General features: G+C 43.7%; 2 protein-coding genes across 2 annotated transcripts in view; one reads left to right on the top strand and one right to left on the bottom strand.

Moving 5' to 3' along the window:
* The window catches only part of GALC (galactosylceramidase), a 34,185-nt gene extending 32,888 nt beyond the window's left edge, over positions 1 to 1,297 (bottom strand). Inside the window, exons 1-2 of the mRNA XM_033141638.1 lie at positions 1,166 to 1,297; positions 419 to 487 (exon numbers count right to left, since the gene is read on the bottom strand). Coding sequence (XP_032997529.1) covers positions 419 to 487; positions 1,166 to 1,297 — 201 coding nt within the window. The remainder of the gene's footprint in view (positions 1 to 418; positions 488 to 1,165) is intronic.
* Positions 1,298 to 6,042: 4,745 nt separating this feature from the next.
* GPR65 (G protein-coupled receptor 65) lies at positions 6,043 to 10,839 on the top strand. The gene is made up of 2 exons (XM_033173046.1): positions 6,043 to 6,139; positions 9,579 to 10,839. The coding sequence occupies exon 2, from the start codon at positions 9,740 to 9,742 to the stop codon at positions 10,802 to 10,804; it is 1,065 nt and encodes a 354-aa protein (XP_033028937.1). The 5' UTR covers positions 6,043 to 6,139; positions 9,579 to 9,739; the 3' UTR covers positions 10,805 to 10,839.
* Positions 10,840 to 13,752: the final 2,913 nt, after the last annotated feature.

Below are 13,752 nucleotides of genomic sequence, written 5' to 3'. Positions count from 1 at the left end.
AGCACTGCATAATATAAGTACGGTAAAGAATACCTGTCAGCACATTAACACATGGAGCAGCCCTTGAACACAGTCCAGAATGTAGCAGTCAGGGTACTAAGTGCCACGTCAGTTATGAAACACCCTCCCTCACAAGTATGATTGAGATTTCTTTTCAGTGCCAACTAAACACATATTTATTTGTTCCAGCAATTTGGAGAGGTCGAGAAAGTCACCTATATGGAATTTTGATTATGCATTTTACGTGCTCTGGTTCAGCTGTTTTTATGTGATGTTTTATAATGCAACACACCCTGGGATCGGTAACAAGGCTAGACGGCTTAAACATTTCTTAAAGAAATAAAAAAACGGTCAAAAAGAGGTTGATTCAATGACTGCCCTAGGTCAAAGTCTACAAGAACAGCAGTGTCGCACTTACCTTAAAAAGATAATCCAAAATCTGAGATCGATAAGGTTCTGGGTAATTCACCAAAAGCCGGGAAGTAGCCTAGAAGAGAAATAAGGAAAATTCTGGAATTACTGTTTATATCTCTATACCGTAAAAAGTAAAAATCATACACTCCATAATCTGATAGGTGATTGTTGCACACACACACCTGGGCTTGCACCCCAAACCGGAGGCCAGTTTCACCAACCTCTGTTAATTAGTTATTATTAAATTTATATACCGCCCATTGCCCAAGGATCACAAAGCGGTTCATAATATAAACCAAAAACCCAAAAATGTGTAATGTAGTAACGGACTGGAACAATAACCCTCCCGACTGAACATCAGGAAGAACTTCCTGACCAGAAGAGCTGTTCAACTGCAGAACTGTCTCCCTCCTTCCATGGAGGGTGTTCTCATTTTAATTAGTTTTTTATGGGGGGGGTTGTGTTACGAAGCAAACAGATAAACAGGGAACGGTTTTAAGCAGCGGTTGCATGGCCAGCTGCCCTGGATGCTTTTATAGCTGAGATTCCTGCATTGCAAGGGGGGTTGTACTTGGGGGGGGGGGTCCCTTCCAACTCTACAGTTCTATAGGATCCCCAACACACACACACACACACACACAAGCATTTCCCGCGCATGGAACCTCATGCACCGTGGTGATGCGCCTACAGACACACCTCCCCACCTGCCCCCGGGGGTAGCGCCAGCACCCGCCGCCACCGCTCAACCTACCCCGCCTCCGCTGAGGGCGCCGATGCCGTCGAACTCCCAGGCCAGCCCCACCGCGTCGTCCAGCCGATAAACGCCCCTGGCCGAGGCCAGGCTGCAGCCCAGCAGCGCGAAGCCCCACAGACCCCAAGTCATCCTCGCACGCCGCGCTGAGCCTGGGAGAAGGCGGAACAAGACGAGCCGGGTGGGTGAATGAACGAACGAACGAACGGTCGGCCGGCCGGCGGGGCTGCCGCGCTGTTGCAGCCTCGGGACGAAGGAGCAGCCGCGTCGCCTCAGCGCTGCTCTGCTGCCTCCCGGTTCCTGTCATAAACCCTGTCAGCAACAGCGCGAGCGGCTCGAGGCCTCCACTCCCCCACCCGAGCGCGGTCACGTGACGCGAGGTCACCTGACGGTTGTTATGGTTCTGCGGAAAGAAAGGGAGGTTTTTCGCGCATTCCGCGGAATGCCATTCCCGCCGCCGCCCGTGACCCGTCACCTCCGAAGAAGTTCCCGCCGCCTCATTGCAGTCACGTGACGGGGACTCCCTTGTAGATGCTGGGTAGCTTTTGAAGTGTTGTTTTTTTTTTCCTCCTCCGAGGAGGATTGAGCGCTGCCTGTAGGCTCTTTTTTTGGCTGTCTAGCAGCCCGCGGCGATTTATCTTTACTTACCCACGTGTAGAACTCGGCCTTCCTCCAAGAAGCTGGCTGGATGTCCTTCGTGGGCTCTCAGCTTCCACCTACCTCGCAGGGTTGTTGTGAGGACGAGATGGGGAGGTCGGGGCGGAACGTCACCCTGAGCTCATTGGAAGGGAAGGTGGGGGCAGGGAATCCTTGAGCTGTGGAGTTGGGAGGGTCACCTATAATCCTACCCCCTGCAATATTAGAAATACCTGATCCCTCCCATTCCATTTGAAACTATTATCGGTATAAATGGCAATAAAATGAATGGCTGAAATGCAAATAAGACGCTCTGGGTTCTTTTCTGCACGTGCACACACACCACCAACACTGGCCCCCAGTCTTCTCCCAACAACTCTGTGAAGTACGATTGGGCTCACTGCCCTGAGAGAGGACTTGAGCTTCGTGGTCTGTGTGTGATTTCTGCTCAGGTCTCCCTAAACCCCAGTCCTCACACTTCAACATATTGGTAACGTAAAAAGAAGTCTTGAGTTCAGTGGGGCTTGCTCTATAAGAGGAAGTGTGCATAGGATTATAGCTTGATCTTGTGCACATTTACTTGGAAGTAAACCTGATTTCTCTTTTAGGGAGATGGTGAGAATCCCCCCTGCAAAAAAAAAATATGTTATGTGTATTGTTGTTCAGTCTTTCAGTCATGTCCGACTCTTCGTGACCCCATGGACCAGAGCACACCAGGCACCCCTATCCTCCACTGCCTCCCACAGTTTGGCCAAACTCATGCTAGTCGCTTCGAGAACACTGTCCAACCATCTCATCCTATGTCGTCCCCTTCTTGTGCCCTCCATCTTTCCCAACATCAGGGTCTTTTCTAAGGAGTCTTCTCTTCTCATGAGGTGGCCAAAGTACTGGAGCCTCAACTTCAGGATCTGCCCTTCCAGTGAGAACTCAGGGCTGATTTCTTTAAGGATGGATAAGTTTGATCTTCTTGCAGTCCATGGGACTCTCAGGAGTCTCCTGCAGCACCATAATTCAAAAGCATCAATTCTTCGGCGATCAGTCTTCTTTATGGTCCAGCTCTCACTTCCATACATTACTACTGAGAAAACCATAGCTTTAACTATACGGACCTTTGTCGGCAAGGTGATGTCTCTGCTTTTTAAGATGCTGTCTAGGTTTGTCATTGCTTTCCTCCCAAGAAGCAGGCGTCTTCTAATTTCGTGACTGCTGTCACCATCTGCAGTGATCATGGAGCCCAAGAAAGTGAAATCTCTCACTGCCTCCATTTCTTCCCCTTCTATTTGCCAGGAGGTGATGGGACCAGTGGCCATGATCTTAGTTTTTTTGATGTTGAGCGTCAGACCATATTTTGCACTCTCCTCTTTCACCCTCATTAAAAGGTTCTTTAATTCCTCCTCACTTTCTGCCATCAAGACATTATGTGTATACTACTGTTCTAAAGGTCTCAACCCCCTCCCAATGGTGTATAGAATAAACTGGGAAAACCAAAGAATTTTAATTTTACCTTCTGAAAGTGTCAGGAAATATAAAATATGTATAATATATAGATAAAATAAATATATATAATATAACTGCAAGTAGCCTACTTGGCAATCATTTATAATGATTTCTATGCAACGTTACACACATTTTATTTAGCATGCAAACTAAATCATGTGAATTTAACCCAAATATATTTTGAATTCCCAAGTCATGTTGCAACTTCTTAGTACCCCACATGTTCAGAATTTGAGAATTGAAAAATTCAACACACCCAACAAGCATCTTGCACTAGCGATCCCCAAAACGTGGAGCCAGCACAGAAAAGTAGAACCATATTCATTGTGAGCTTAAAAATCAAGATTTGGTTAATCTGATGCAACCTGGTTTCTTTTCATTAGCTATGTGAATACGCAACACGTACTCCTTAAGCCAACCAGGTTTCTCCATGGCGTGGGAATTTGCAACAATGTACTATATTCACATTACTGATGTGTTAAAGTATAAATGTACTACGGTATTTGTTGATTCGTTCATTGTTTTGTATTCAGGCAAAAATCAATTAAAACATAACAGATCAAGGCTTGATGGTTTGTTTTCGTTTTGTTTTCATGCAATGCATCTGCTAATTGGTGTACATTCCAGCTGTTGAATGTTGGAGCCTAAGCTCGTTATTTTTAATTACAGATGTGTACAGCCAGCTAAGTGTCATTCTGGTGCTAAATATATAGTGCAAATACTTGGGATTGCACACAGTCATGATTCATGGAGTCATGAATCATACATGGCTTGCAACATGTATGCCAATCAAAAGTAGAGTATCTCTTGGGAAAGTGAGACTGGGAAGTATTGTATTTGAATCATCACAGGGTGATCAATTTATCGGTGTGCATTACTCTGAGAATTTTGCAAATTTCTTTCAAGTCTGGGACTTAGTTCTGCTTTTTCGCCCCTCCTAGGCTCTGTCTCCAAGCCTGTACTGGCACTGTTGTCTTTTTAAGGTTGGTACGTAATCCTTTTTGGTCTCCATCCCAGTATCAATACTTTTGCCCAGAGGCTGTGCTTGCTTTTCAATGCTTTTCCTTATCCTCATTAGACAGATTCATCGATTAGACAGACAAAGGTGTTGATTAATGTACAAATCAAGTTTCCGCTTTTACCAAGGCAAACGGGTCGATGAGTTTACCTGAAGTCATACATTGGCAATGTGTCAAAACTGGGTATATAATTGCTTCTAATCTACTACAGCAAATGGTTTATGCCTTGTATCTTGCAAATCAAGAGTTAGGCAAGCCTAAGTAACAGAATCATAGAATGAGTTGGATGGGACTCCAAGGGTCATCCAGTAGGATGCGGGAATCTCAACTAAAGCATTCGTATCAGATGACCATCCAACCTCTACTTTAAGACCTCCAATGAAGGAAAAATTGGGAGGGGCACAGCAAATGGAACAGAAGCCCTCCACTGCAATATCCTGTGGCACTGAAAGAACTTTTTGATTCAGAGTTTCATTTCTCATTTCCGAAGCCAGATGTAATGGAAAATATAGTAAATAGCAGCTTCTGCTTTCATGCAACATGAAATATTTGGAGGAATTTTGTTAAGCAGAAATGAGACACTCCTGCCCAAATCCACAAACTACGGTAATACGCTGTTAAAGAGGCAGAGATGCAATTATCTTAATCAGATTGTCAACTCAAAGTTTTTTTTTTCTTGTGCAAGGAAACTACCTCCCTCTCTCTTTCTCCCTATGCACCCCCTAAATTTGCCCTCCAGAGCACATTTGGAGATAGTGTGGGACAGAGGAGAGGAGGGGAATTCCCTTCCACTAACACAAAAAATGTAGGTGAATGCCGGCTTTTGATTCTAATGGTATTAAACACACCCAGGTCTGTCTTGGATTGAGGTCAAGGAGGATATGTTCATTTGTCAGCCTGCTATGAAATAATCTATTCTGAGAAAGAGATTTGTTAAAAAAAATTGAGAGTTAACTTATTGTCAAGTAAAAATCAGTGGCAATAAAGGGGTTTCATATATGTATATAAATCTATGATAAATCTCATTGCAGAGCCTAACCTGTGCAATGTTTTTCCCCTAAGTAAGTGAAACCTAGAATATTGTTGTACACGTCCCAGTCTTCAAGGAGTGACTCCAGCAGTACCTGTGCTTTCCCGGGGTTTGGTTTCCTTGGAATGATGATCAGTGGAAACTGTGGTATCTTTACTTCCCCATTAGGCTTCCAAGGAAGCACAAACACATGTCTCTGTCTCTCCAGATTACAGCATCAGTCCAAACTCTCTCACACAGAGATATCCCCTTGGTCTGTTATGGTTTTCCTAAGATGATGGAGGTGAGGAAATACGTGTCCTCTTCCTGGACAGGACCAACACTTAGTTGTCACTATGGCAACGTAGCTCACTCTCTGAGATGTTGGTGAGAGCACCTAAGACAGAGAGTGCTCTGGCTGGTTCAGCAGATTTTCTCTTGTAGATTTTTACCTCTCACAGAGAACATCACAGGCCTTGAAGAGACCCACAGATGATAATCCAGACTGACTCTCCAACCCTACAGTAATCCTCAGTGAATCTTATGGCCCCTTTCCCTGTACAATTAGTATAAGTGTGAAAAGATTTAAGCTCCGGATCATGTGGGCAGAGAAGAAACAGTGGTTTCCTCCCATCACCAGCAGCATCTGCAAAATTTGTTTCCTCTTTTTCTTAACCTCTCAAAGCAGATTTCTCTAGCAATTTCCTGTCTCTGCATGAGAACTGGTTCTCATTAGAGCACGTTGTCTTCTGAGGGTGAAGTGTCTAAAGTAACAAAAGCAAAGCAGCAGAGCAGGGTCACAACAGAAGTAAGGTAAGTCCTAATTCTTACAAAATACTAACAGACTCTCTTATATTGGTACTAAATATGGTCTGCTGAGTGGCTTTAACTAGAAATACAGGTTTCAGGCTAGGTATAAAGGCTGAAACTACGAGATCTGTTTGAGATCATCAAACAGCAGTGCCAGCTTGGCCCTTTGACTGTGGGTGCCCGGGTCTGGCACTGAAATTTGTGGGTGCCCGGCACTTTCATGGGGAATTTTGTGGGCGTTTGGGCACCCAGCGCCCCAGGGATTTGGCATCTATGTCATCAAACAAAGGGTGACACAAGAGGTTCCCTCTTGACAGACAATGACATAAATTGTTTCAAAATACATTGACCTATAACTTCTAAAAAACTATATACAAACAAACAAACAAACAGATCAGTAATGTGGGTTTTTTCTGGCCCAGGCTTTGGAGCATTGTATGGATAGATTGGCCGACGGCCGGCAGGGAATGTAACACCAAGATGCAACCTTGCCTTTCTTTTCTCCCCCCCCCCAGGACCGGTGCTAGGGTTTCCTGCACCCTAGGCGAGACCACCTTCTGGCGCCCCCCCGCCCCCCGCCAAAGCCTGCTTTAGCAGGAGGTGGGGGGGGTGGAGAGGCAAGCAGCACCTTCTCCGCTGTAGCAGAGAAGCTGCTGCTCACCCACCCCGCCAAAGCCTGCTTTAGCGGGAGCCAGGGTGGTGGTGTAGGGGGCAAGCAGAACCTCTCAGCTACAGCAGAGAAGCTGCTGCTAGCCCGTCCCGCCCCCTCGCCCAAGCCTGCTTTAGTGGGAGCCAGGGGTGGTGTAGGGGGCAAGCAGCACCTCTCCGCTACAGCAGAGAAGCTGCTGCTACCCCGTCCCACCCCCCTGCCCAAGCCTGGCCAGCGCCCCCTCCATTTTGGCGCCCTAGGCAATTGCCTAGTTCGCCTTAATGGACGCGCCCCCCCCGTGCCCTGTGTTGATGTGGGTGGGTGAATGGCAACTGCGTGCACTCACACACAAGTGCAATAAGAGTTCATCAGGTCTCGATCATCCCCCTTATCTCTGAGTGCATGCAAATACCACTGCACTGGCAGAGAGAGAGAGAGAGAGCGAGAGCGCATATTGTATATTATTCTAATTCTATTAGTGTTTAACTACATTTTAATGATAGACTTTTCTATGGTTTTAGCTTGTTCTGTTTTATCTGTGTAAGCCGCCTTGAGTCTCGGGCTAGGAAAATGCAGTGTATAAATAAATATAATAGTCATAATTCTCTTCCCACAGTTATTTTTCCCCCAAACATAAATCCATATAGATTAGCTTGGAAAGTGACCTCCCTCCCCCCACCCACCCTCCTGCTACTGCATTTATTTTAGAAAATGTGCAGTGGGGGTTCTTGAAGGTCAAAGCACTTATTGGCTAGGGTCTACAACAACGCTGATCAAATGTCATATATCCACTCCCATTAATGTCTCACATTACTAGTGTATAGTGTGCACCATTGCTCCAGCCCTGCATCTCACGCACACACGCTTCTTTGGCTTAGCATGTTGTGCAGACCTTAGATTGTGGTTTAGCTCTCTCCAGTCTAGAGATGGGCAAATCTGTCAATTTCAGTGTATCTCAGTTCCTCATCCCCCCCCCCACACTCATAAATTTAGTTCTCCGCATTTCTATCCTCATGAAAATTCAGCAGCATTTTAGTAAGAATTTCTCCTAATACAAATTTTTGCTTGCACTTTTGCCTAATAAACACATTTCTGCAAAGCATTTTCCTGTTCTACAATTCATTTCTGTATGCTGTTTTCAGGCATATATGCATATTTATGCACATCTTACTCTAGTAAATGCATTTCATTTAGTAAACATTACTCGGCTGGAAAACTGCATTGTAAAATACAGAGAAGTGTGAATTTTGAAGGATGGCTGTGTTTTGCCCATGTGCCTATTTCGGAAGCGTGAATTAGGTTGGTTCACCAGCAAATGCAAATTTCTCCCCCAGCCCAATTCCAAACAATCAGTGGCTCGTGGTTTGCCCAGATCTAAGGTATGAGCTTATCTGGGCAAACCACATATGAACTTGGGTTTGGACAACATGCTGGGCCAAACTATGGCTTTACTCAGTGCAACACAGCTGCAGAATGACTAGAGAGGAACAAAGCAGGTGTGATCTCCTCTCCTAGAATCACTCACTCACTCATTCACTCATACTAATCCATGTTGTTTCATGTTCTGAACTTCTTTTTAGTGTATTTTTGCTGAACTCTTGAATGAATGTCATCTGAACCCAATGTTGTGTTATATAGGAAGACAGAAACTTGCTTTATACTGAAATATAATGTCCAGATCAAGGGAAATAATAGTCCCACTATTCTGCCTTGGTCAGACCACACCTGGAATACTGTGTCCGAGTCTGGGCACAACAATTTAGGAAGGATGTTGACAAGCTAGAATGTGTGCCGAGGAGGGTGACCAAGATGATCAAGGGTCTAGAAATCAAGCTTTAAGAGAAGCTGGATTTGTTTAGCCTGGAAAAGAGGATATATGATGTTCATCTTCAAATATCTGAAGAGCTGCCATGTGGAAGAGGAAACAAGCTTGTTTTCTCCTGCTCTGAAGGGTAGGACTTAAACCAATGGCTTCAAGTTACAAGAAAGGAGATTCCAACTAAACATCAGGAAAAACTTTCTGACAGTAAGAGCTGTTCGACATGGAAACAGGAGGTTACGGACTCTCTTTCCTTGGAGGTTTTTAGCAGAGGTTAGATGGCCATCTGTCACGGATGCTTTAGCTGAGATTCCTGCATTGCAGGGGGCTGGACTAAGTGACCCATGAGGTCCCTTCCAACTCTACAATTCTATGATTCTATGATTCCACAGTAAAGACCAATGCAAAGAATTTATCTGCCTTCTCTGTGACCTCTCTTTCCTCCCTCAGGTATTTTAATCCCCCCACATTTTTTCTTTGTCTAGACCTTCTTCTGTCTCATTGGCTGGATTCCTGCTCGTGGTACATTTAAATAAATGTTTGCTTCTCTGCTTTTTGGAATTTGCTTCACACATTCTTCCTTTGCTTACCTTATCAGAGTTTGCTACAGTTTGTGGTCTTTTCATTTTTCTTCCTTCAGCAAGTGATCCTGCAATTTAACTACACTGGCTCCCTTTTTGTACTTCTTTGTAACTATTCCAATCTGTGCTGTGTTATTTTCTCCCTCAGAGTCTGTTCTGGACATGAGCCATTCTTTCTAGATGGTCCTTGATTGCTCAGCTTTCCTTGCTTTCAGAATTTTAAAAGAGGGAAAGAGAAACTAAAGCCACCCAAAATGACAGATGTAGTACCTTTAATCATCTCCATCCTTTTACTACTTTTTTTTTTTTGCTTAGAGTGTCATTGACAATTGTCTCGATCAGAGTAACTAAACAAACCATCTAATTGCATCTTTTCTTTTCTTTCCATTGCAGCAAAGAAACAAAAACAAAAAAGCAGTGAATTGCTTTTTGGTGAAGGGTGACAATCTGGACCATAAGAACCTATTATCTGCTCTTCTGTGACCCAAAATTGGATTGGGACAACTAGTAATTTTTGGAATCATATCCCTTCCACCTAGAGTGAACTGGTTTTAATGGAAAGAATGGCCTGTAATAAATCATTATGCAGTGCAACAACCTGTCTTGTAACTCACGAACTAGATAAACATTTGTTTCCTGTTCTCTACAGCATTTTGATTATTATCAGTATTCCTGCCAACTCTGCATCCCTTTATATATCCTACAGCCAAATAAAGCAAAAAAATGAGCTGGGCATCTATCTTTTAAGTTTAGCTTTAGCTGACCTACTGTACACTTTGACCCTGCCTCTATGGATTTATTATGCTCAGAATGAGGATAACTGGGATCTTTCCCAGCAACTTTGCACTTTTTCTGCTTTCCTTAAGTACTTGAATTATTACACCAGCTCAGCATTTCTCACCTGCATTTCCATTGATAGATACTTAGCTGTAGTCTACCCGTTGAGGTTCCATTATTTGCGTACAAGAAGATTTGCCTTGCTTGCCTCCATCTTTGTTTGGGCCTTCGAAATCATGTCAAACTATCAGGTTTTAAAGAATGAAGACATATTTAATGAAACCTCTGTATACACAAACCACAGCCGCCATACATTTTGTTATGATACATACCCTCTAGTAAACTGGCAGGCCCAATTGAACTTTTACCGTGTGGTTGTGGGTTATGCAATCCCACTGGCCATCATGGTCTTCTGCTATCAGAAAATATACCGAGCAGTGAAGCACAATCAAGCAACCCAAAACAGGGACAAGAGGAAAATCAACCACTTATTGCTGAGCATCGTCGTCACTTTCTTTTTGTGTTTCACTCCTTATCATGTCGTTCTGTTCATTCGCAGTATCATTGAGCCATGTGAGTGTGACTGTGGCTGTGGCTGTGACGCTGCCCAGAGGATGTTTATACCTTACAGGATTACAACTGCATTGACAAGTTTGAACTGTATAGCTGACCCAATTCTCTATTGCTTCGTGAGTGAAACTGGAAGAATGGATATTTGGAACATGCTCAAGTGCAGCTCTTCTGAGAGCCAAAGAGATGCACAACTTTCACAAAAGGTTGCCATGTCCAGTAGTTCACAGGACAAAGCCATGATGGTTCTGAAATCAGAAACTGTGCTATAGAGCAGAGATACAGAAATTGGGGGGGGGGTGGCCTGTGGCCCTCTGTAAGTTGTTGGACTTCAAGTCTCATAGGCCCCTGGCTGTGTGAGTGAAAAGAACAAGATGGTGCCCTCAACCCAAGCCAGACGCTGACTGGACTGCCAGCTGAATCTTACTTCAGCGCTGGCGTTGGGTCAGTGTCTTCCACCACACCTAAGGGCAGGGGTATGCACAACTCTGTTCTCCAACATCTTGGTACCACTCCCCATCCCCCCAGTATCTAAGGCAGCTGCTTTACTCTTCCCTGGCAAAAGATACTTGGAGTGGGAGTTTGAAATGAATGAAGCTGTAAAGTTTGGTTTCTCTCTCCCCACTCCCCCATTCATTGTCAAATTCAGTTTGCCTTATTTCCACATTGGCATGATTGCTTAAAAAAAAAAAAAAGTCTGGGTGAAAGTTTAATTTATTATAAAATAAAATGTCTTCTGTGCACAGGAAGGCTGTTCTAGATCATTCTGTTGCTTTCTGTTTTAGTTAGAAACTGCTCTTCATTGTATGGTCAAAAGGTCACGGGCCCAGAAAACAGAACCGTAAGTGGGAAAGGAAACCTTAAGGGAGGATAAATTAGGGAAAATAGAAGCTTAAACTGAACTCTGCTAATAATAGGTGTTGAGAGGGGCGATAGAAATAATGGTATCATTCACTTGATGCAGTAAACCATAGTTAATGATTTACCATATACACGCCACTTTCAACCACTGATTTCAACACACCAATGCTCTTCCCCATTAGTGCACAAGAGAAAGAAACCACCATTGATAACTTGGCATGGCCAATTCCTGGCTGCCAGGTGGATGGGACAGATGTCATGCGGACAATGCCAGACACATTGAGGCACAAGCAGCTTCAAATCTACATTATGTGGATAAGCCCTTTGTCTCCGAAACAAACTCTTGTGCTACTTCTGAAACAGCATGGGGGACCGCAGATGTACAGCTCATAATTTCCTGCACATTTTATCTAGATGCACCCTGGTGTTATTTTCCTCGATTTTACGTCAAGGCTTTATCAAGTCATCTAAGCCCATATGTTGCTAGAGGAGCATGCAACACAGGAAATGGAAAAATAGTAACCTGATACTATCAAGGGAGTAGTGACTAACTTTGGTGCAGCCTGCAGTAACCTAGGAAATTCATGAAGCATCCTGTTCTTTGTTATGTATGCAAAATATTATGAAATCTACATCAATCAGATCTAATAATAGAAGTCTGCTGTGGAGGTTCAAGTTGCTCTGGCTAGGCCGCTTACTTAAGAAATGATATACATGTAACAGAATTGCTAAGAGTGACAGAGTCTGTCATGTGGGTTACCAAGATAATGCATGTGAAATTTTGAATAAGTTTAAGGCTGCAATCCTCTACCACTTACCAGGGTGTGACCCACATTGAACTCAGAGGAGTTGCTGTTAAGTAGTGGGTGGACACAGCAGACGACACAGTGATTTCCAAGCAGCTCTTGTTTATTCTCAGGCTGGAACAGAAGTGAGCTGAAGGGCTCAGCAGCCTGCTTATATAGAACTCAGCTACAAAGCAACAGTAACAACTTTCTGTAGTTACCCAATCCCTGAACGTCACTTTTCAATCCCTCATTTGCATGTGCGGACCTGAGTGAAAACTGCAACAGAATGAACTATATACACACACCCCTATACATAACAGTTGCTATGATTTACCAGGCACCCTCAGAATCCAGCCTGCTTCCCTTACTTCAGGAACAGCAGTGGCTTTTCATTACAAGGTCTCCCTGGGAGGTTCCCCTTCAAACCAAAAAAAATACTCGCTTCTTGCCCGGTCTCCTTGTAAATAAAAACGAAACCTCCTGATACTTTCTTATCCCTACCTTTCTCTAGGCACAGGTTCTATCATATTCTCTGGGTTGGAGGCTTCTGTTCAAACCTCACCTCCCAAAAGTCCTTACTTCTGTTGCAATCTTATCTCTGCAGTTTATGTCTCTCTTTTGGTTCTGGGTCTCTCATCCACAGCAGGTGCCTCACTGAGTCAGAAGCTTTTTTTTGCTCACCCAGCAGCTCTCAGCTCTCAGCCTCTCTCCCCTTTAATATTGGCAGTCTGAGTCAAAAAATAAATAAATCCCCCTAGCCTCTTCTGGCACACTCATCTCTGTAGTTCCTCCATCTCCCTCAAATGAATTTTCTTCTGAGTAGAAAGAAGCATAAACAAACATCAAGGGTTATCAAGTCTAACCTCCTGCCAATGTTGGGAATGCACTGTTACAGCACCCATGATAGGTAGGCATCCAGCTTCGGGTTCAAAACATCTAACAAAAGAGATCGCGCCACTTTCTGAGACAATTTTTTCTACTCTTGAGAAGTTCTTCCTGATTTTTAGACTAAATCCCATTTCTTGTCATTTGATCTTGTTAATTTGGGTCCTTACTTCTGGAGCAATGGAAAACAAATTTTCTCCATCATCCATGTGACGATCCCTCAGGTGTTTGATTTATTAGTGCAACTCACACTTGACACAATAATTGGAAGTTGCCCTTGTTTGTGAACACCCTCTTGCTTAACAAAAAGAGTGGGTGGTTAGAGCTGTTGTTTTTCAGTAGATGGCAGTGCAGTTCTGCGTAGTAAAGTGAGATATAGAATATACTACTCGGGAAAATACATCATCATTAAGCAATTCCTGCCTTAAAGTCCCAAGTCTTCATTTAGGGAAGAGCTTGGGAATATGTTGCCTTAACCCAGCTAATACACAAACAATATGCATGCACAACTGTGAACTCAGACTTCACAGTTCCTCTATTATTGTTATTCATATTATTATTATTATTATCGTATTTGTTAGTTGCTTTTCTCACAGAGTGACCCAAAGTGATTTACATTAAAAGCAATTAAGAACAACTGAGTAAAAAAACCCGAAACACAGCTACCGTGTTTCTCATAAAATAAG

The sequence above is a fragment of the Lacerta agilis genome, chromosome 1, assembly GCF_009819535.1.
Source record: "Lacerta agilis isolate rLacAgi1 chromosome 1, rLacAgi1.pri, whole genome shotgun sequence".
Taxonomy (NCBI): domain Eukaryota; kingdom Metazoa; phylum Chordata; class Lepidosauria; order Squamata; family Lacertidae; genus Lacerta; species Lacerta agilis.
This window is presented reverse-complemented; position numbering and strand designations above follow the sequence as displayed.

What these genes read in the sequence shown, in the direction of transcription:
- GPR65 (XM_033173046.1), top strand. Translation starts at nt 9,740, where the DNA reads ATGGAAAGAATGGCCTGTAATAAATCATTATGCAGTGCAACAACCTGT.